The following is a 24,300-nucleotide window of genomic DNA, read 5'->3' as shown; positions in this document are numbered from 1 at the left end:
TAATTGTTTTAAGGCACTAGCCCGGTTGGGCTACCAGCTTTGAAATTTCACTAGCTCGAATCAATTTTAACTAGCCCGAATTAAAAGTTACAATTTTGTTACATATATAACAACATGTATGTTTGTATTGAAGAAACATAGAACAATAAAGATTAACACACTTGATTCTGTTTTTATTCACAGTTAATGTCTGACAAAAAAATTTAAACAATGTGAACAGACATCTCCATTCAATCATGGTCATTGTCTGAGTCTCTGACATCCAGGTCTGACACATTATGTATGCTCCTTAAGGCGGCCTGAAAAAAACAATGTTATAACATGATATAAATTTTCCAAACAAATATATGAATAAAGTAAATAAAATGTAAAACTAGCAATAATATCTGTGCATAAGAAGTAGCACAAGAAGGCAACTTTTCTTCCCAAACGTCTGAGTATTCTAAATCTAAAACGACATTTGTAGCAGTAGTTCTATGGCCTAAGCCACAAATGGTTTATCGCCGACTTGCCGATTTTACCAGCATCTAAAATGCAGTATAATACACATTTGAATTTACTTTCAGGATTTGTACCTTGACAGATAAACTTTATCTGTACAAAAAAACTATACTTGCAAAGTGCATGATATTTAATTGCTTTTTTAGCTCATCTATTTTTTGAAAAAAAATTATGAGCTATTGTCATCACCTTGGCGTCGGCGTTGGCGTTGGCGTTGGCGTTGGCGTTGGCGTCGGCGTCCGGTTAAGTTTTGCGTTTAGGTCCACTTTTCTCAGAAAGTATCAATGCTATTGCATTCAAACTTGGTACACTTACTTACTATCATGAGGGGACTAGGCAGGCAAAGTTAGATAACTCTGGCGTGCATTTTGACAGAATTATGTGCCCTTTTTGTACTTAAAAAATTGCAAATTTTGGTTAAGTTTTGCGTTTAGTTCCACTTTTCTCAGTAAGTATCAATGCTATTGCATTCAAACTTGGTACACTTACTTACTATCATGAGGGGACTGGGCAGGCAAAGTTAGATAACTCTGGCATGCATTTTGACAGAATTATGTGCCCTTTTTATACTTAGAAAATTGACAATTTTGGTTAAGTTTTGTGTTTAGGTCCATTTTATTCCTTAAGCATCAAAGCTATTGCTTTCATACTTGCAACACTTACTAACTATCATAAGGGGACTGTGCAGGCAAAGTAATGTAACTCTGACTGGCATTTTGACAGAATTATGTGCCCTTTTTATACTTAGAAAATTGAAAATTTGATTAAGTTTTGTGTTTAGGTCCACTTTATTCCTACAGTATCAAAGCTATTGCTTTCATACTTGCAAGATTTATGAACTATCATAAGGGGACGGTGCAGGCAAAGTTATGTAACTCTGACTGGCATTTGGACGGAATTATGGGCCCTTTATACTTAGAAAATTGAAAATTTGGTTAAGATTTATGTTTTGGTCACTTTACCCCTAAAGTATCATAGATATTGCTTTCATACTTGGAACACTCACAAACTATCATAAGGGTACAGTAAAAGGACAAGTTGCATAACTCTGGTTGTCATTGTTACGGAATTATGGCCCTTTTTTGACTTAGTAACTTTTAATATATGGTTAAATTTTGTGTTTCGATCCACTCGAAGTATCAAGGCTATTGCTTTCAAACTTCAAATACTTACATGCTATCATGAGGTTACTGTACCTGGCAACTTGAATTTTACTTTGACCTTTGAATGACCTTGACTCTCAAGGTCAAATTATTAAATTTTGCTAAAATTGCCATAACTTCTTTATTTATGATTAGATTTGATTGATACTTTGATGAAACTACTCTTACCTGACATACCACAATAGACTTCACCCAAACCATCCCCCGTGCCCTCCCCCCCCTCCCCCCCTCCCCCCCCCCCTAATTTTTTTTTTTTTTTTTTTTTTTATAAGATCATCTCACAAATGACCACCACACCCTCACACTATACCCCCACCCCACCCCCCCACCCCCCCCCAAATTTTTTTTTTGATTTTTTTTTTTTTTTTTTTTTTTTTTTTAAGATCATCTCACAAATTATCACCACACCCTCACACTATACCCCCCCCCCGATTTTTTTTTTTTTTTTTTTTTTTTTTCGCTTTTTTGGAAGATAATGTAATAAATGTCCACAACCCCACACTATACACCCCTCTTCACTCCACTCCTCCCTCCTTTGTGATTGAAAATGAGAGTCCCTTCACCTTTAAAAAGAAAATAGATGAGCGGTCTGCACCCGCAAGGCGGTGCTCTTGTTTAACATTATTTATGACATGCACATACCAGCAAGTCAGCAATGCAGGCGCATAATCAAATTCCTTGGAGACATCAAAACGAAGCAAAGACCGAATATTTTTCCATGACGTTTGGAATTATTTTCATTTTGTTGTTCATATTTTGTGTTGCTTCCTTCATTCTCATTTTGCGGTTGAAGTTTGTGCGATGCGCGCTCAAAATAACACAGAAAATACATTAAAATAAATGAATGCCGCAAGTTCTACACCCAGTAGTAATAATTGTTATAGCGTCTCGCGAGATCGTCTTACAACACTGTTCGATAAGCGTCTAATCAATAAGTGCACAAGGGAAACAACCAATCCAGTTTTGAATTAGCGTTTATATGAAGCTATTTCGGACTTGTTACTAAGTTCGGACATGAAAAAAAGCACTCGACCCATCGGGCTACCGGCTTGGAATTTTCACTGGACCGACCCAAAAACCACTCGACCCGGTTGACGGTCGAGCGGGTTACGGCCAAGACTGCATCTACCACTTTTTTTCACCAAACAGTGTTGTTTTTTTATGCCCCCAGATCGAAAAATCGGGGGTATATTGTTTTTGGCCTATCTGTCAGCCTGTCATTCATTCATTCATTCATTGTGTGTGTCCCAAAACTTTAACCAAAACTTTAACCTTCGTTAAAGTTTGGTCATAACTTTTTGAATATTGAAGATAGCAACTTTTGATATTTGGCATGCATGTGAATCTAATAAAGCTACACATTTTGAGTGGTGAAAGGTCAAGGTCATCCTTCAAGGTCAAAAGTAAAAAAAATCCAAGGGAAGTAATAAGCATTAAAAGGGAGATAACTTGTAAACCTGTCAAATGATATATTGAAATTTTATTTCAAAGCGGCGCAATAGGGAGCATTGTGTTTCTGACAAACACGTCTCTTGTTCTTTCATAATATTATTGTTGTGTGTTGCAATTAATTCATCACCACAAATCTCACAAATTGTAAGCTTTTTAACATTATGATGTAACTAAAACAAACATGGGGCAACTATTGTACCAGATTATGTAGGTTCAAACACTTTGAACAATAGCCTTTCCTCCATCATTCTTGCAAACAAGAAAAACAGCTTTGTTTTCCAATGCTTAGATGTATCACTCTTTTTTCACAACCAAAGCTCATGCATAAATCCCAATTATGAAAATAAATATAATATAAAACCAACTGCAATTTCAGATTCGCAACACAAGAGCGCAATGGACTGCTTTTCTACAATGGCCGCTTCAACGAACTTCACGACTTTATAGCTCTGGAGATTATAGACTCTCAGATCCAGTTTTCGTTCTCCACTGGGGCAGAGATTGTGAAAGTGTTGCCGTATGTCATGGGCGGGGTAAACGATGGAAAGTGGCACCAGGTCATTGTGGATTACGGGAACACAGTAAGTCAAGATTCAGTTTGTACCATTTTATCAGTTTTTAAATGATTGATGGAATAGGAAGTCTTAAATTTTCATGCAAAAGACTGACCATTTTTACTCTATTAATTTCTGATTTTCATACTTGTTTATGCTTTTGATAGACAAGTAGTTTAATTCAAAAGCTGTGCAATGAAAATGAATATGTATTATGTTAGGAAATTATATTGTTATTATTGAAATAGGTAGGAAAATAAAAGTTCAGATTGCCAAACATTGTGAAAATTCAATAACACAAACAGAGGTACAAAACATAGAATCCTGGTGTTGACCTTTACATAAATTAGACCAGTAACAGTAAAAATCTATTTTCTAGTTCAGTAACCTTTAATTGCCTACCTGGATGGCTGAAAATGTCATAATTGTCGTTTACCTAATTTCTGCACTCTTGGTCATAGCACTTGATCAGCGGGGGGCCCATTGATGACACTGGTAGTACAGGGCTGGGTGCTAATAGGATTGGCTAATATGTATGGGTGAGCGGGCAATTATGCTGTCAAAAGTGATGTCATATTTACACTGATTGCTGGGTAATTGTGGGCATATACAATGAATGCGCTGCCTGAGTGGTCACTGCTTTAATCATTGATGTGAAATCTGACAGTTGAGTTATTGGATTATTGGCAGTTAGGCTTCAACTATATTTTAAGAGTATTTGTTGTGGATCATCTTCATAAATTATTGCACCCTCAATGCTTGTGTACGATACAATGTTTTGGTTCTCTTATATAAGTCATCTCAAAAGTGGCTAAACAACGACTTAGTCATCCAGAGCGGCATTTTAAAAGTGGCCAGTTAAAAAAGATTTGGGCATTAAAAAAGATGCGAACATGCTAACATGTAAATATTTAGTTTGTAATGCAAACGGACATTTCAGAATATAACCATCCAAATAACTTTCGGTGGTTGGAACTGCTGGGCAGGCACTTTTGCAAAGATTGCTAGATTTATAAATATGTCTACTTTAGCACCTTGGACAATTTAATATTGTTAAGATTCACCCTTTTTTTCTTTTACTGTACTTTAACCACTAATGTGTTTATAAGATTTCTATTGTAGTTCATCTATTTAAAAACATGGTCTACATACATCAACATACAGAATACAATTTGCAATAATAAAAAAAAATATTTAGTGAAATAATTAACATAGTTGGCTTTATAGTTTGTATGTGTGCATATTTTCAAAGCACTTATTTTATTACAATTTTCAATTCAATGTTTATTTAGCATGTGTAACATGATTGTGTGTGTTAAATCAAAAATCAGTTTAGCCCTCATTCTTCCACTTGTAAATACCTTTATGTGGGATACCTTTCAAAATAGGCTGTTTAAATCAATTTACCTGTCAAAGTTTGTTAAACAAATCTTTTCATCTGAAAAATTGAATTCTGAAATGCTTGTTTACTAATCTCTCTTGCGAAAAAAAAGAATTATTGATATAATGGGTTCCCATTCAATATTTGCACTATTCTATCTAGGTTGTATTGTATTTGTCTGTGAAAGGCAGTTTGCTTAAATAATAATTAAATTGGCGTACAATGTCCATTGATTTTATTGTCCTAGGGGTGTTTGATTGTATGGTCTCTCTTTCAGAATTTTATGAAAGATTAGTGCATGTTGGAAAGTGATTGACAAGGTTTTTGATTAAAGGGTTAGCGATTGCTTGCAATTATGTTTGGGTAAGTTGTACATTATGAACACATGCCAATGCAGTAAAATCGAATCTATGTGATGATTGTCACATGTTATCAATGTCCCATGTTGACTCAATGATCAGACTGCATTTTGTGTATTTAAATGATTTATTTGAAATGGAAATGCTTATTTGTATTTCATTATTGAAGGCAAGTCTATCGTTAAAAAACAACTGTTAAGGAAGCCATTAAGTTACTCCCCCATCCAACAAAAACAGCAACAACAACAAAAACACACATAATACAACAATAACACACACAAAACAAAAACTGCAACAACAAAACAAACCCACTTCTTCAAACAACCAGAAAAACATAACTCATAATTTTAAAAGATTTTAGCGTAATAATATGATATATAAATTATGCTTATAGATATGATCAGTATAATCTCACAACTACAACATTCTTGAGCTCAATTCTAAATAGTGCATCTTAAACCAAGGAAAATCAATACATAATTGTACCAAGTATTCTCATTGGTCAATTTTTTAAGTGATGACTGAGTTTGAGTTTGATAACATTCACAGTTCTGTGTCGAAGACTTACATGGGTTCATTCTCTTGCAGACTGCCACAGTGACTGTGGGGGAGAACTGTGAGACGGAGATAGCAGTAATGTACGGGGCTGCCATCAACTACACATGTGCAGCCGTTGGGTCACAGACATTTGCACCAGAGTAAGTAATGTATGGGGCTGCCATTAACTACACGTGTGCCGCCGTGGGGTCACAGACATTTGCGCCAGAGTAAGTAATGTACGGGGCTGCAATCAACTACACGTGTGCCGCTGTGGGGTCACAGACATTTGCACCAGAGTAAGTAATGTACGGGGCTGCCATCAACTACACGTGTGCCGACCTGGGGTCACAGACATTTGCGCCAGAGTAAGTAATGTACGGGGCTGCCATCAACTACACGTGTGCCGCCGTGGGGTCACAGACATTTGCACCAGAGTAAGTAATGTACGGGGCTGCCATCAACTACACGTGTGCCGCCGTGGGGTCACAGACATTTGCGCCAGAGTAAGTAATGTACGGGGCTGCCATCAACTACACGTGTGCGGCCGTGGGGTCACAGACATTTGCGCCAGAGTAAGTAATGTACAGGGCTGCCATCAACTACACGTGTGCCGCCGTGGGGTCACAGACATTTGCGCCAGAGTAAGTAATGTACGGGGCTGCCATCAACTACATGTGTGCCGCCATGGGGTCAGCCGTGAGGTCACAGACATTTGCGCCAGAGTAAGTAATGTACAGGGCTGCCATCAACTACATGTGTGCCGCCATGGGGTCAGCCGTGAGGTCACAGACATTTGCGCCAGAGTAAGTAATGTATGGGGCTGCCATCAACTACAGGTGTGCCGCCATGGGGTCAGCCGTGAGGTCACAGACATTTGCGCCAGAGTAAGTAATGTACAGGGCTGCCATCAACTACATGTGTGCCGCCATGGGGTCAGCCGTGGGGTCACAGACATTTGCGCCAGAGTAAGTAATGTATGGGGCTGCCATCAACTACAGGTGTGCCGCCGTGGGGTCACAGACATTTGCGCCAGAGTAAGTAATGTATGGGGCTGCCATCAACTACAGGTGTGCCGCCGTGGGGTCACAGACATTTGCGCCAGAGTAAGTAATGTATGGGGCTGCCATCAACTACACGTGTGCCGCCATGGGGTCAGCCGTGGGGTCACAGACATTTGCGCCAGAGTAAGTAATGTATGGGGCTGCCATCAACTACAGGTGTGCCGCCGTGGGGGTCACAGACATTTGCGCCAGAGTAAGTAATGTATGGGGCTGCCATCAATTACACGTGTGCCGCCATGGGGTCAGCCGTGGGGTCACAGACATTTGCGCCAGAGTAAGTAATGTAGGGGGCTGCCATCAACTACAGGTGTGCCGCCGTGGGGTCAAAGACATTTGCACCAGAGTAAGTAATGTACGGGGCTGCCATCAACTACACGTGTGCCGCCATGGGGTCAGCTGTGGGGTCACATACATTTGCGACAGAGTAAGTAATGTACGGGGCTGCCATCAACTACACGTGGGCCGCCATGGGGTCAGCTGTGGGGTCACAGACATTTGCGCCAGAGTAAGTTATGTACGGGGCTGCCATCAACTACACATGTGCCGCCGTGGGGTCAGCTGTGGGGTCACAGATATTTGCGCCAGAGTTAGGCAACTGTAGTACTTGTAGTTATGATTGCCAGGCGCATTGCTCCTGCCCAGGGGTGGCGAAAACAATGTTCCATATTTCCAATGTTATACCAGAGAATCAAATGGGATTATACTTAATTTAACTGTGAACCGTCATTGCAAACTTCATTTCAACATTGGCTGATGGATGTAATAAATGAGTTTGACACCTGTTCATTAAGTTCAAAAGTAATGGATGCAACATATGTTTTACAGATTTTTAAAAATGTATCACGCATTTTATTATGCTAATACTACTAGCAGACCTGTAAATCATCTTATGCTAATAATACTAGCAGACCTGTAAATCATCTTGAGTCATTTTACAGGCAGTATCATGCAATATTTATTCCGTTTCTTGCCAAATGAATGTTTTGTTCAGTACTGAATTAAAAAGACGTAGCGGACAAAAAGCTCTTTCTTTTGATAAACAGTTGTAATTATTTATATTTATGAACAATTATTAATTCCAGACAGGGCTTCATTTTGTAGATAAACACAAAACTGGGATTACTGCCTCGTAATTGTCATTTAAAATTTTTATCTTTTGCTTACCTGAAAGGTTAAGCTTGATTGCCTTGAAACTGCCATGTAATCAAGACTAATATAGAAGCATGGTATAGAAGCATGTACATATTTTGTTACTAGCTGTGCAAAGGAGGGCAACATATTCAACTGCCCGAAGCTTTTGGACCTAACGGGCCCGCTGCAGGTGGGTGGTCTCCCCTCCCTGCCCTCCAACTTCACCGTGCACAACAAGGACTACGTGGGCTGCATGAGGGACTTCTACATCGACAACCAGCTCCTAGACTTTAACAGATTTGTGGAGAATATCGAAACTGTTGCCGGGTGTGCTGCGAAAGAAGACTTTTGCAAGAGCGGGCCATGTCAGCATGGGGGTAAGTGGGGCAAAATGCTTACAGTGCTACAGCTAGGATTTAATAAAGGGCAGGGTACTCTTTTGTCAAAAGGGCTATTTAGTGTGCTTAGTCATTTTATCCCTGTTGCAAATTTTCAATTATGAATTGTATATCTTTTTGTATATTAAAGGTATTTTTATTTAAAGCATTGTTTTATTATTAATAAAACATATTTTCACTGTGAATATTTAGTAGTTTATTGAAACTTCATATAAAATATGCTATATTAAATGGAGCAGATAAAAAAAGGCATTGTGGGGCTTCAAGGGAGCAGGGTGGGGCTCCAAGGGGAGCAGGGTGGAACCTTAAGGGAGGCTGGGTGTTGTGCCCATCCAATTAGGAGAACTGTGTTTATATTAACACTTATCATAAGATAAAATGTGCCATAGACCAAATGGTAATGTATTTTGCTTTTAACATGTGCAACATGTGAAATTTTGATTTTGAATTTCAATATTATGGTATGAACATACACCTGTTTTGTTCTGAAATAGATCTGAGTGTTACTATGATTCTGTTTGCAGGTACATGTATCGAAGGGTGGGACAGCTACCATTGTCAATGTCCTAGCATGTGGGCTGGCAAGGACTGCAGTCAGTGTGAGTTACTTGTCACTCAGCATTCACAGCTGAAATCTCTTCTTGATAAGAATTTGCATGTGTAATTATTGCATGTCTGAGAATTCAGTCAGTACTACATATTGTGTGTGTTTATGGCATGTTCATGTATCTTGTTCTGTACTGAATTCTGAAGAATCTTCTGTGTGTCATTGATAGTTTATACACCTGCAGGGAGGGTTTTTATTGGAGTCATTTTGTTGGAGACTGTCTGCATAAATTGTATTAGTTTGTACTACTATCACATTTCTCAACCTATCAACTAAAACTTAAAACATGTTATATGATTATTATTGTAATAATTAAATCCCTAGGTTGTTTCCCGTCATCAAAAGTAAACTGGTTGGCTCAACGAAATTTCGGTCCAGCACAAGCCCTGGTCAATATACAGCTTACAATATTCAAATATTTATCAGTTCTCATGTTTAAAACTCTGTAGCTATTGAGGCAGCTCGCAGGCTGACCGGTGGTGGGTTCCTGACGTACCAGACAGAGCTGATACCCAATGTCTACCTCACCTGGTTCAACGGGATATCTTTCAGGACGAGAGCAGAAAATGGCACACTACTGTTTCTACAATCACAAGACCGTGAAAAAGTGCACATAGAGGTTTGTTGTTAATTTGAAATTTTGCTTGATTTTCAAGTATTATATGTAGGTGTGGATGTGGAAAGTGAAGAGTAGAATATCCTTCACCTTATTGTTTCCAAAAACACACCTTCACATTTGACGTTTTGTATTCAAAACATTTCAAGTATTCATCGTAAGCATTCATTTTATGCAACCTTATTTGGAGAATTAAAAAAATGTCTTTACATGTATTTTGTCCAAAGTAATAATATTCAATGATCTACTATCAAATTTAAAATTTGTTGTCTCATTTCTGATTTATGAAACTTTCCATTTAATCTAGAATTTTTTTTTAGGGAAGTTGGACGTATTGATTATTAAATTTGTTTGATATTAAAAACAATTCCAGCATGAGAAGCATATCGGTTTGTTTTGTTATGCAAGAACTTCAACACAGAATGCTGGAACTGTAACACAAAATTACCAGAATCCTTGTGTTGTGTTCACAGATCAAGAAAGGCTTCATTGAGTACACCTATGTGAACACAATCTCCCAGACATTCAGATTTGATTCCGTTGCCGTGAACGACGGAGAGTGGCACTATTTTGAGACACGCTGGCTGGAGAATGGGAGCATGGTCATGCTGTTGAACTACGGGCAAAGAGAGGTGGGTTAAAGTGCTTGTATACATGCTGTATACTTGTACCTTCTTGGCAGAAAAATATCAAATAGATTACTTGATAAAAACAACATGATAAAGGTCAACAGTTTTTTTTTTAATTCAATACATAAATGCTTATTGAAGTTTGACTCATTTCCATCAGCGTTATTTTAAAATACAATGTAGGGTGCAATAAGCCTGCTTTAGCAGGCTTGAAAACTTTGATTCTCTTCTCAAATAACCAAATTTCTGCCAACAATAACTTTCACAGCTTCACAACAAAACAATGCTCAATATTATATTAACTATAAGCACCTCTATGTGAAACCTTGGGATTTAATTTAGAAAGCATTTATTTTCAGTTCAAAATGCATATTGGTTGATCTAATATGAATATTAAGTAAAAAACCTTGTATCTAAATTAAAATACCATTATATGACAGCAATTGATGTTTTGCATTGTTGTGTAAAGTGTGAACAGGTATTGTTTGTTTGACTTTGATGATTTCATTTTTCTCCAGAAAACTGTGAAGCTGCAGAGCACCCTGATAGGCAAGAAAATAACCAGTGTGTATGCGGGGGCCATACGTCTAGAGAACTCACAGACCGGGAACCACTTCACCGGTTGTATACAGGTAGGCAAGGAAATAATCAGTGTGTATGCCGGGGCCATACGTCTTGGTGTATACAGGTAGTCTTAGGGTTAGGTAGGTGTATACAGGTAGTCTGAGGGTTATGTAGGTGTATACAGGTAGTCTGAGGGTTATGTAGGTGTACACAGGTAGTGTGAGGGTTATGTAGGTGTATACAAGTAGTCTTAGGGTTATGTAGGTGTATACAAGTAGTCTTAGGGTTATGTAGGTGTATACAGGTAGTCAGAGGGTTATGTAGGTGTATACAAGTAGTCAGAGGGTTATGTAGGTGTATACAAGTAGTCTTAGGGTTATGTAGGTGTATACAGGTAGTGTGAGGGTTATGTAGGTGTATACATGTAGTCAGAGGGTTATGTAGGTGTATACAGGTAGTCTGAGGGTTATGTAGGTGTATACATGTAGTCAGAGGGTTATGTAGGTGTATACAGGTAGTCTGAGGGTTATTAGGTGTACACAGGTAGTGTGGGGGTTATGTAGGTGTATTCAGGTAGTCAAAAGTGTGAGGGTTATGTAGGTGTATACAGGTAGTGTGAGGGTTATGTAGGTGTCAACAGGTAGTCTGAGGGTTATTTAGCTGTATACATGTAATCTGAGGATTATATAGGTGTATTCAGGTAGTCTGATGGTTATATAGGTTAACACAGGTAGTCTGAGGGTTATGTAGGTGTGCACAGGAAAGTCTGAGGGGTATGAAGGTGTATACAGGTAGTCTGAGGGTTATGTAGGTGTATACAGGTAGTCTGAGGGTTATGTAGGTGTATACAGGTAGTCTGAGGGTTATGTAGGTGTACACAGGTAGTCTGAGGGATATGTAGGTGTACACAGGTAGTCTGAGGGTTATTTAGGTTTACACAGGTAGTCGGAGGGTTATGTAGGTGTATAAATGCAGTCTGAGGGTTATGTAGGTGTATACAGGTAATCTGAGGGTTATGTAGGTGTACACAGGTAGTCTGAGGGTTATGCCTGTGTACACAGGTAGTCTGAGGGTTATGTAGGTGTATACAGGTAGTCTGAGGGTTATTTAGGTGTATACAGGTAGTCTGAGGTTTATGAAGGTGTACACAGGTAGTCTGAGGGTTATGTAGGTGTACACAGGTAGTCTGAGGGTTATGTAGGTGTATACAGATAGTCTGAGGGTTATGTAGGTGTATACAGATAGTCTGAGGGTTATGAAGGTGTACACAGGTAGTCTGAGGGTTATGTAGGTGTATACAGGTAGTCTGAGGGTTTTGTAGGTGTACACAGGTAGTCTGAGGTTTATGAAGGTGTACACAGGTCGTCTGAGGTTTATGAAGGTGTACACAGGTTGTCTGAGGTTTATGTAGGTGTACATAGGTAGTCTGAGGGTTATGTAGGTGTATACAGATAGTCTGAGGGTTATGTAGGTGTACACAGGTAGTCTGAGGGTTATGTAGGTGTATAAAGGTAGTCTGAGGGTTATGTAGGTGTACATAGGTAGTCTGAGGGTTATGTAGGTGTATAAAGGTAGTCTGAGGTTTATGAAGGTGTACACAGGTAGTCTGAGGTTTTTGTAGGTGTACACAGGTAGTCTGAGGTTTATGTAGGTGTACACAGGTAGTCTGAGGTTTATGTAGGTGTACACAGGTAGTCTGAGGTTTATGAAGGTGTACACAGGTAGTCTGAGGTTTATGTAGGTGTACACAGGTAGTCTGAAGTTTATGTAGGTGTACACAGGTAGTCTTAGGGTTATGTAGGTGTACACATGAGGGTTATGAAGTCATGATATTCATGCAGTTTGGGTGTGCTAGAGTTTCTGATATTGTATTTAATTGACCAGTTGCAATGCCACTGATTGAATCTCCCTTTCAGTTTGTCTACTAAGGTTTCTTGTCAAATTGCTTTTAAAAAGGCATAGGGCTTTTATTGGTGAGCAAGAAACTGTCGTGACTGCTGATTTGTATTTTATCAATATTAGATACAATATTTTCAGGATGGACCTTTGATTTTTTGCATGACATAGGCATAATATTGTTTTCATTTAGCAAATAATCACTTGGTGTTATAGAGTTAAGTGTTTGTTCAGGCACAGATTTTTCATGATGTTTTATGTAATAATGTAAACATAATATTTAGCGTAAGACATTTCAACTTAAGTTTAATTCTCAGTGAATTCTCTATTCTAATCATTTTTTATTGAGAACGTTATCTTTTGTGTTGTTTAACATACGGAATCGCACAAACATATTTTTCCTGATGTGTATTTTCAGAATGTGCGGGTGGGGAACACCCAGAACTCTGTGCTGACGACAGTCAATGCGTCAAATGCCCTACAAGGCTGCAGTTCCGGGGATGCCTGCACTGCTAGTCCCTGTAGCCCATCTGCTCAGTGTGTGAACACATGGCAAGGCTACACTTGCCAGTGTCCACCAGGTAAGAGAGTCTCCAGTGGTTTTTTCTCTCACTATTTTGGAAATTGGACTGGGGGTATTATGATTGGGGAAAATTGCATTGTTTCCACTAAAATCTGAAAATTGGTGTTGTTTTGTTGCTAACAAATACTTTAAGATTGAGAATGAACATGTTTTCAATATTATATTGACTAAGGTTCAACATTAAGAGATGAAATGGATTGACCACTTATGCATCGCTTGTGTGTATAAATATATTAAGTTTCATACAACTAATATAAACTAATTAAGGCAAATAAACAGGCTATAAATATGTATTTGGAATATGTCATAAGTGTTAACTGATTCATATATTATAGTTTGTAACTGATGAAAAAAAGATACCAAGTAATTTTTTTATTTATTTATTGATCTTTTTCTCTTAGGAACTTTGGGCCCGGAGTGTAAAAGCATTTGTTCCAACTACAATCCCTGCAAGAACATGGCAACATGCCGTCACCCTGCTGGAGGTAGCTACGTGTGCGAGTGTGGACAGCTGCAGAGCGGGAAGTACTGTGAGACAGTTGTGCGCGAATGCCCCAAGGAGTGGTGGGGGTTCCCCGTGTGTGGACCGTGTCCAGACAACTGCACCGCAGACAACGGCTTCAATCCAAACTGCAACAAACAGACCGGGGAGTGTTCTTGCAAGGTAAGAACATGTTGGGTGCCATTGTTAAAATCAGTCTTGTAGTTTGTGTGTGTTTGGATTGTTTTTGAATATTGATAGAGGTGGATCATTGCGACCTTGGTTAAGAATATACTCGGTTTGTTTTCCTTTTTGCTTATGTGGTTCATGTGTGAAACACACTAATGCTAGATGTCCTGAAGTTTTGATGACGCAAAAGAACCATACTTGAAGTTCATACTTGGAGATCACAAATCCTAATTCTGTATCAAAGTGGTATGTCAGGGTATTTTTAGCTCGGCTGTTTTCGGAGAAAACCCGAGTTATTGTCATAGCCAGCTCATCATGTTGATCGCCGTCCGCTTCGTGCTAAAACCTTCACATTTTGTTAACCTATTGAACAATGGTTCTAAAATGAAAGTGCTTCCACCTACAACATTGAAACTTCATATGTAGCTGCACTTTAATGAGTTCTACACGCCACAGCCATTTTTGGGTCACTAGGTCAAAGGTCACTGTGACCTCTAAAAAAAAATTCTGACAAGCTTTCATTTATTCAAAACTGCACCTGAAGCTGAGCGTGGCACCCGTTATGCGGTGCTCTTGTTCAGTTTTAATATAAATCCAATGTTGACAGTACAATTTCTTTCCTATTGTTATACAATTCAAACATTTTCGTGGACTCTATGAATATGAATTACTACTGCTACATTTACTACTGCTTTCATGTATAGATTATTAATTAAGAATACATTATTTTTACAGAGCAATTACTACCGCCCCCCTGGCAGCCCAATATGTCTACCGTGCAACTGCTATGGTCACGGCTCGGTGGGCCTGGCGTGTCATGCAGTCACGGGTCAATGCACATGTATCGACGGAGTCATTGGACACAGGTGTGACACGTGTCCCAGCAAGTATGCAGAGATCAGACAGGACGAGGAAACACAGAAATATGGATGCATGGGTAAAACATAATTTTGAACATTAATGCACCAAGTTGTGTAGATTTCCTAAATGCATACTAATTTGTGTAAGTCTTTTTTGTAGATTTGATTAAACACAAATAAATAGTACACTTACCCTTTCAAAATAATTGAAGAGATGCAGTTATATCAATTTGTAAAATTAATACATTATGCATGAAGACAATAAATGAAACTAGCATTGATAATTTGCCACCAGTGTCTAACAAGGTCATATGTCCTTTTTTTAAACTGTAGATTGGCTCTTGTAAAACCAAGGTGTTAAATTAATATAAAAAGCATAAGTTATTGACTTAACCATCCAAACAACATATTTCACCAATTATTGTTTATGACACTCACTTCTGCCTTCAGTTGACTATGAGGCATGCCCGCGCATCTTCTCCCACGGTATGTGGTGGGACACCGAGGTAGCCAATGTGGCAGTCCCCCATGAGTGTCCCAACAGGGCCGTGGGGCAGGCGGTACGTAACTGCTCCCAGGACGGGCTCTGGCAGGATCCAGACTTCTTCAACTGTACAAACCTGCAGTTCCTAGACCACCAGAGACAGGTAGGAAAGGCTGATGAGAACAAATTGACTTCACTTAATTAGAGGACAACACTATCAATATGGGCCAAATTGTAAAAGATAGCTATTTTACATCATTTTACTTGGAAATTCCTGATTGGACTGTTATATTGGTTTAGAAGGGTTTAAGTTTAATTCATTTTAATTAAACGAAAAAGGCAAACTCTGGTCTTGATTGCCAAGCAGCCAATGTTCTTTATGGACAATTCATTTAATATGGGACCTTTTACAGATGAAAAGAAATAGTCCATGTATATGTAAAAGTATTTAAATCTTTCTTTAACTTTACATAATTTCATCAAAATCAGATTCAGTACATGAACATAAGATGGGTGTATTTGAATAATTATTTTTTGCTTACAAATATGCTAATATGATTGATTGCTATTTTGTATTCAGATTGAAAAGATTGAAACAGGAGCTTTGGAGATCAACACGTTTGTTGCGAGGACCCTGCTAAAGTCCCTCGGCAATTCTACCACCACAACTGATACCATGTTTGGCAATGACATTAACATCACTCTTCGAATTCTTAATCGTGTCTTGGATTATGAAAACAAACAGTCAGGACTTAACCTTACCAGCGAAAGAGATAGCCATTATTTATATGTGAGTATATCATTTATATGTCATTATATCATTTATATGTGGGTGTATCATTTATATGTGAGTATATCATTTATATGTGAGTACTTCATTTATGTTTGAGTATATCATTTATATGTGAGTATATCATTTATACGTGAGTATATCATTTATATGTGAGTATATCACAACACTGTTTTAATGGCAAACGATTTGAAACTGTTTGCACTCTGTGTGTGATGGTAAAGAAAGTTATGTCATTTAAATCTTGTATTATTATCAAATTAAAATATAAAATTCTCTGAAATGGAAATGATGTAGAATATAAGTAAAGGTTCTTAACACGTTTTTTATTTAATAGAGGAACTATATGTATTATGAGATATTAATATTATAAACACTTCACACATCTTTAAATATCATGAAGTAAATATATTTAAATTAAGTAATAATAAATGCTTATAGATACAGAACAGCATTTTTTTATTACTCTTTCAACAATGACAACATTCTGAGGCATGCATGTCTGTAAAGAATGAGACTCAAAAGGAAATTTTAAAAATCATGCTTGCTTATCCCTTTTCCTCTCAGAAGTTAAGCAAAAATATTTATATGCATAAAACCAGAAACAGCCTGCAAGCAACTGGCAGTCTGTTCAAGTTGTTTGCTGATTGCTACTCCTCAGTATCTAAGAGTAAAGACTTTTAAAATTGAATCTATTAGGGAAGGTCTTACAATAATTTTGGTTTTCTAAAGGACTACAAACCCATCAAAAAGCGTATCTAAGCAGAACAGGGTTATGCAAGAGATATTTGTCCACATTGTAGAACCTGCTGAGTGTGCTGAGTGACGTGCTGCAGTCCAGATACTCCAAGGAGTGGGAGAGACTGAGTCAGAACGGGCAGGGCACAGGGGAGGTAATCCTGAAGATGGAGCTCTACCTGGGAACACTGTTGTCTGCCCTTGAGCTCACCTCCAAGGAGTCCCCCACCCCATACAATGTCATCACAGAGAACATTGGTGGGTAGCACTGCTTAGGTTTAGTGAACAAAAAATAAGTAAGATTAGATACGGAAATCAAATATGTTGCTTTGTTTTTCCCCGGAAGAGCATGAATTTGTTAACAAAGTTCAAATTTACTGATAATTACTAACTCTTAATTGTTGTCATACGGTATGCTTTTAATGTTAAATAAAAATCCCATTCAAAACCAAAGGTTACTTAAAGTATTTATTCAGCTGTTAAGAATACTGTTTCAGTACTCAGTGTTGACTACATTAGCAAGACCAACTTCTCTGGGAAGACTATTCCCAAGTTCAACAACATTGTCCGTGCACCAATGTTTGATGAGGACACAAACATCTTTCTGCCCAAGTCATTGCTGTCTGACCAGGTCATGAGAGGTAAATGCTTGGCGTTTGATAAGAATTGTTAACATAATTTCCACGTCACAACTATTATTTTGGTTTGGGAACATGGTACTTTGGTTTGTAGTTAATGTATAAATCAGTCTGTTTTTATCAGTATTCTAAAAAGACATGTTTACTATAAACAAACAGTTTAGCAAAGAATTGATTTAATAGAATTTGCCATAACATTTTATTGATGCAATCTTAATTAAGAAGTAAAAGAGTGCCATGAAGTATATTTAATCATTTATTGCTGGTAAACAGTAGGTAAAAAGATAAGAGTTTTATAATGAAATCATTTAAGATGTACAGTTCCAGGGATTTCATACAATGTTATCTAAACCCTAGTCTCAAGTAAAAACGAAGTATAAAAGCTATGTTTATTTTAATTGTGTGTATTGTTATTTTGTTGTAGATTTTCTGCAGCCAGAAATCAACATAGCTCCTAAGGCATTCGTTGGGTACATTCTTTACAAAGATCTAGGGGATCTGTTGCCAAAACAGTTTGCTTCAAATGTCAAGTAAGTCATTTATAATTAAACTGATTTGACATTGAATAGATTATTGTATTATTATGTTTTTTTCTGATTAATATAGTTTCAGAAGTTTTTTTTAAAGAATTTTGTTCTCAGTGTGGAAAGATAATATGTTGATTGGTTTCATTTTTTTCGTTAATTGAAAATATCTATGGGTTTATGTGAACAAGAAACTCAATTAAATGAAGTAAGTTAGATATATATATTTTTAAATTATTTGTCACTCAAGGAATGTATGTATGAAGAAAACCATTATGCTGCCCTAGAAATTTGTAATCTTACACCAGAGTTTTTTCTATTCCCCCGGTAGGGTGGCATATTGCAGTTGAACTGTCCATCAGTCTGTCCGTCCGTCCGAAAAGTTTAACATTGGTCATAACTTTTCCAATATTGAAGATAGCAACTTGATATTTGGCATGCATGTGTATCTCATGAAGCTTCACATTTTGAGTGGTGAAAAGTCAAGGTCATCCTTCAAGGTCAAAAGTCAAAAAATACAATCCAAGGGATTTTATTTCAAAGTGGTGCAATAGGGGGCATTGTGTTTCTGACAAACACATCTCTTGTTTTCTGTAATCTACTATAGCCCCCCCCCCCCCCCCACACACACACACATTTGAACCTGTTCATTCTGCATGTTTCAGGGTTTTGGATGGCCGGCCACTCTCCATAAACAGTCCTGTGTTCACAGTCATTGTTCGGGAAAATGGGAAGAATGTGACGGTAAAACCCAGCGATCCAGTGGTCATCACGTTCAGACAGCTGATGTCTGCAAATAGGACCAGACCACAGTGTGCTGCATGGTTGTACAAACCAGACGGGTAATGGATCTTGATTTTACTGGTAGAATTTTTGTGTGTGAAAGTTTTCGGAGTATGTTTTGATAAGGAAATAGAAATCAAACTATTGACATTAAATTTTTATAAAAGTTATCACACGAAAAGATGTAAGTGTAAACCCTAGTGAGCTTCTTTTGGATGCCATCTTGATTTCCATGGTAACCTGTGGTATGCTCCCTGATAACAAGGACATTTATTTCCAGTCTAACAAGTTATAGAATAAAATACTGATATATATATATTTAGTTTTCTAAAAGCGTATCTATACTGACCAAAGTCAAGACAATTAGTTTCTCATTAGACAGTCTTGCCTTTCAGTACTGGAGAGTGGGCTACAGATGGCTGTTCTGTGCAGGAACGATACACGATGGAGGACACCGTGTTTGTGAAGTGTGCCTGCGACCACATGACCAGCTATGCTGTCATTATGGATGTTTCTGAACATGAGGTGGGTAACAGCTGTTTAGTTGTTTACAGATTTCAAGATGTCGTATTGAGAAATTGTCACAAATTCTTTGTATATTGAGGGATGAGCATGGAACGCTGTTGACTGCTAAACCTTTCAACATAAGTTAGTCCTTGTTTTAAATTGTAATGAATAATGGATGGTAAGCATGATACAATAATTCACACTATTATGTTGTAACGTTTCAGTATGTCCCATCAGAGCCTATCACTGTGCAGGTAGTCACGTACATAGGGCTGGTGATCTAACACTATCATGTTGTTATGTTTCAGTATGTCCTATCAGAGCCTATCACTGTGCAGGTAGTCACGTACATAGGGCTGGTGATCTAACACTATCATGTTGTTATGTTTCAGTATGTCCTATCAGAGCCTATCACTGTGCAGGTAGTCACATACATAGGGCTGATGATCTAACACTATCATGTTGTTATGTTTCAGTATGTCCTATCAGAGCCTATCACTGTGCAGGTAGTCACATACATAGGGCTGGTGATCTAACACTATCATGTTGTTATGTTTCAGTATGTCCTGTCAGAGCCTATCACTGTGCAGGTAGTCACATACATCAGGCTGGTGATCTAACACTTTCATGTTGTTGTGTTTCAGTATGTCCCGTCAGAGCCTATCACTGTGCAGGTAGTCACATACATAGGGCTGGTGATCTAACACTTTCATGTTGTTGTGTTTCAGTATGTCCCGTCAGAGCCTATCACTGTGCAGGTAGTCACATACATCGGGCTGGTGATCTAACACTATCATGTTGTTGTGTTTCAGTATGTCCTATCAGAGCCTATCACTGTGCAGATAGTCACATACATCGGGCTGGTGATCTAACACTATCATGTTGTTATGTTTCAGTATGTCCCGTCAGAGCCTATCACTGTGCAGATAGTCACGTACATCGGGCTGGTGATCTGCATGGGCTGCCTTGCCCTCACCTTCCTCGTCCTGTTCATACCCAAGAGGGTCCAGTGTAACGCCAACAGTATCCACATCAACCTCATGTTTGTCATGTTTGTCTGTCAGCTGGCCTTCCTCATTGGCATCAACAGGACGGACAGTGGGGTAAAGAGGGTTCTTTACTTGTAATTCGCGGTTCAACTTCAACAACTTAAAAATAAATTTAAACTAGAATTAACCAACCCTGTTTCTATTAATTATACAATCAAGAATAAAGCCGAACTCGTATGTAATTTAATAAACCAAAACTTATTTTGATTTAATATGATATTCAAGATATTGTTCAATTACTATGCTAAGTTAAGTATGAAACTTTTTGTTCACATATGTAAGTATACAGATTTACAACAATAATTTTGTTCTTTATTTAGGAAGAAAATAACAAATTGCACAAATATTTCGCTAGCCTTTATGTTTTTGATGGTTGTTTGTCAAAGGATGAATAGAAACTTGATTGAATTATGCAGCCATGTGCTATTATTGACTACTGTAATTTAAATACATGACGATCATTTTCCATCACAATTCTTGGTATACTAGTTTTTTTTGGTCCATTGTACATCTGTTAGAATCCTGGCTGGCTATCTTAGTTTGTTAAATGCTCTTCCACACCATTGATTCAAGTAGGGCACTTGTCAGTTACTGGCGTAAAAATGTGCACTGGTTAAGCAGCTTGCTCAGGAGAAATGTTAGATGTTGAACAGACCGCCATCATATGACTGAACTACTGTTGAAAATTGCAAAAAAATCAAACTTGGAAAAAATAAACAAATTAATCTTTAGGCGTTTAAAAAAATCCAGCTTTAACAACAAACAAACAAATAAATCTGTTCACGGCATAAAACTACTAGTATTAAAAAAACTTAAACAAACCAATGTGTTGTGTTCAGTTGTTTTGCCGCCTGGTTGGTATTGCCCTGCACTACTTCTACATGACTGGCTTCACGTGGCTCTTCGTGGACATCCTGCACCTGTATCGCATGCTCACCGAGATACGCAACATCGACTCGGGCTCCATGAAGTTCTACTACCTTCTCGCCTATGTTATACCTGGAATCATTGTCAGTCTTGCTGTCGGCCTTAACACTGAGGGATATGGCACTGGCAACTTGTGAGTAGTTGTTGTTATTTTGCATTGTTCATAACTTCTGGAATCTTTAGGTGTTTTATAAAAAAAATATATGAAAATATGCTCATTCTTATTTAGTAATTAATTAAATGAAGCCATGACTTAAAATTCATTACTCCAATTGTTTCTTTGAATTTATTTTAATTTGTATTATAAAAATTATTTGGTTAATTTTTAGCGTCATTCTAATTTAGATACATGTGTTTGCATGTAATATATTTAATATGAAAAGATTATTATTTTTTTATTAGAAGGCATTATTTTTGTAGACGATGCCTGCAAGAATTATATTTTTTATAAAAACTTAACAACAAAGAAAACGTCTTTTACTATCCATATTATTTTAATGCAATAAACCGTGTGCCACCCCCTTTTAGAGAGAGTTCTCAACCCCCACTGTGTATATTTGCAGCTGCTGGTTATCCATGAAGGACAAGTTCATATGGAGTTTTGCTGGCCCGGTCACTGTGTCCATCATAGTGTCTGTGTTCATATTCGCCCTCGCCATGAAGGCCTCTTGCAGGGAGAAGGTCACAGTGGCTGACATAGCTCCGTACAGGTACTGGAATAGGTCTGGTGTGTAGGGAAGAGAGAGCAAAAGCTAAATAATAACAACAATAATTGACAATAATAAAAAAGAAATCCAGAGGTGTATTAATTGTTGATAGTTATTTTTTTACTTACACCATCAGGGATTCAGTACTGAATCTGTGGTCTAACATCAAAACGCACAGTATATATTCCATTGCCAATACATTATATGCAATGGGTGAACCAGCTAACACAATTTTGTGTGTGTGTGTAAATATTCATGAGTAAACTAAATGGCCAATGAACTATTATTTCATTGTTCAATGTTACTGTTAAATAAAGTGTAGTTTCATTTGTTACATTTTGGTGCAGAATTGTATATGAAGCGATTAAAAGTCTCCTTATGAATACAAACCCTTCTTACCATATCCCCCACAATCAATCAAGGAGCAATATGATGGGAAAAATTCTTGTTCAGAATCTTTGAAATATTGATGTTGCTGTAAAGTGTGACCTGTGTCCTCTTGTTGCAGGGTGGGCATGTTGGCCAACATCCTGCTGCTGTTGCTATGGGGCGTGATCTGGGTCACGGGCCTCCTGTCTGTCAACTACGACCACATGGCCCTCCACTTTGTCTTCGCACTGTTCTGTCTGGCACTCGGAGTGTTCACCTTCATCATGTACATCGTCGTCAACTACAAGGTACTGGCTTGTTTGCTATTATTCACGCATTTAAATATTACAATTAAGAGTTGGCCTGTTTTATTCTTGATTCCAAGGGACAGTTATCACTACTGACTGACTGCTAGAAAATTTGAAGGCCTAATAAATACATGTGATTATCAGTTATTGCCCAAAACTAAATGCAATATTTGCCAAAAAAACACCAAAAAAGTCTTATACCCTTTACCTTCCATTTTACTAGCTTTATTTGAAGTGGACCTTAACATTGTTTTATTAAAATATGGTTCTTGCTTACATGTGTTTTCTTTTGTCCCCTGCGTGGAATAGCAACACGCACATTCTACACTTGGATTGTTTTGTGCAGGTTCGACATGAACTGAAGAAGGCCTGGTACAAATGTCGTGGTCACAAGCTAGATCTGGATGACAACATTGGAGGGACCAGGAGCTCTGTATACAGCGTAAGACTTCCAACCTTGGGCTTAATCAAACTACCTGAATCATCAAATATAAACAGTGCTTTGTTAAATTTCGATTCACCAGATACATTGATATTGTTAAATTTTTATTCACCAGATACATTGATATGATTTAATTAGAATTTGTATGTACCTTTATTGAGGTCCGTCATTTTATGTTGTAAAAATTTGCAGAAAATAAAAGTCTATCTACTGCATTATTTGTGCTTTTCACAATGGACATTGCAGCTCCAACTAAGAACAATTAGCCATGTAGAATATCAGTAATAGAAACAGCACAGAACGTGTTGAATTTTAATTACATTGAATCATTTTTAGCATTAGCATTGACTTTTGTATAATTTTGTTATGATATCAATAAACAGCGGTCAGCTCTGGCGTACCGTAACGACACCTGTGAGGGGGGCACCCTGAACCGTATCAATGTGGGCATCTCCACCAACTCCACGACGAGTCGGTCGACCAGCAAGTCCAGCGGGGGTCTGTACAAGGGCGAGGACTACCTGCGCAGTACCAGCACCTCCACGTCAGGCAACGCGCCAGCCACCAAGTACCCCAAGGGCGGACCCATTCCTGGATACGGATACGACTTTGAGAACCCTGATGGGCTGGGTATGTTGGCTCTATGACTGAATAGCTGGGACCTGTTTTAATGAGCTGCTTATGCAAATATCAGACTTATGCACACAATCTATAATTCTTGAAAGTTTCTCATGGTTTGCATTGTGTCTGTTCACTCATGAAATTTAATCAAAGAAACTATATAGTTAAAAAATGTAATATAATTTATCAAATTCTATGAATTTGAAATATGTGCTAAAATCTACAAAGTTTTGAAGTCAAAAAGGGAACCTGGTCTTTTGGTGTGGCTATAAAACTCGTTGAGAGATTGTTTTTATGAAGGATTTTTCCATTAGATGTAAGTTAGGTTTATATTAGTTATATGTGTTTATATTAGTTATATGTACGTATATATTAGTGGAATGTAATTGTTACATGAACTTAAATGTCAATTCATGCAAAGTCTTCTTTTTGTTTGTTTTTAGTAATT

The 24,300-nt window shown here is 37.8% G+C and overlaps 1 protein-coding gene across 3 annotated transcripts in view; it reads left to right on the top strand.

Moving 5' to 3' along the window:
• Positions 1-24,300, top strand: part of LOC127882122 (cadherin EGF LAG seven-pass G-type receptor 1-like) — a 60,974-nt gene that overhangs the window by 26,747 nt on the left and 9,927 nt on the right. For 2 of the 3 annotated variants that reach the window (XM_052430580.1, XM_052430581.1), the window contains exons 6-28: positions 3,493-3,697; positions 5,999-6,108; positions 8,269-8,519; positions 9,065-9,139; positions 9,597-9,766; positions 10,237-10,395; positions 10,911-11,024; positions 13,271-13,433; positions 13,837-14,099; positions 14,841-15,042; positions 15,416-15,612; positions 16,030-16,239; positions 17,043-17,235; positions 17,475-17,618; positions 18,040-18,145; positions 18,805-18,981; positions 19,318-19,447; positions 20,326-20,532; positions 21,318-21,538; positions 21,969-22,115; positions 22,621-22,789; positions 23,136-23,231; positions 23,615-23,861. In XM_052430580.1, coding sequence (XP_052286540.1) covers positions 3,493-3,697; positions 5,999-6,108; positions 8,269-8,519; positions 9,065-9,139; positions 9,597-9,766; positions 10,237-10,395; positions 10,911-11,024; positions 13,271-13,433; positions 13,837-14,099; positions 14,841-15,042; positions 15,416-15,612; positions 16,030-16,239; positions 17,043-17,235; positions 17,475-17,618; positions 18,040-18,145; positions 18,805-18,981; positions 19,318-19,447; positions 20,326-20,532; positions 21,318-21,538; positions 21,969-22,115; positions 22,621-22,789; positions 23,136-23,231; positions 23,615-23,861 — 3,956 coding nt within the window. Of the gene's footprint in view, positions 1-3,492; positions 3,698-5,998; positions 6,109-8,268; positions 8,520-9,064; positions 9,140-9,596; positions 9,767-10,236; positions 10,396-10,910; positions 11,025-13,270; positions 13,434-13,836; positions 14,100-14,840; positions 15,043-15,415; positions 15,613-16,029; positions 16,240-17,042; positions 17,236-17,474; positions 17,619-18,039; positions 18,146-18,804; positions 18,982-19,317; positions 19,448-20,157; positions 20,233-20,325; positions 20,533-21,317; positions 21,539-21,968; positions 22,116-22,620; positions 22,790-23,135; positions 23,232-23,614; positions 23,862-24,300 lie in introns of those variants that run through there. The other variant, XM_052430582.1, reaches the window with a different exon arrangement.

This window comes from Dreissena polymorpha, chromosome 5, assembly GCF_020536995.1.
Source record: "Dreissena polymorpha isolate Duluth1 chromosome 5, UMN_Dpol_1.0, whole genome shotgun sequence".
Classification (NCBI taxonomy): Eukaryota; Metazoa; Mollusca; class Bivalvia; order Myida; family Dreissenidae; genus Dreissena; species Dreissena polymorpha.
Note: the sequence above shows the minus strand (reverse complement) of the source record. Positions and strands in the feature narration are given on the sequence as shown.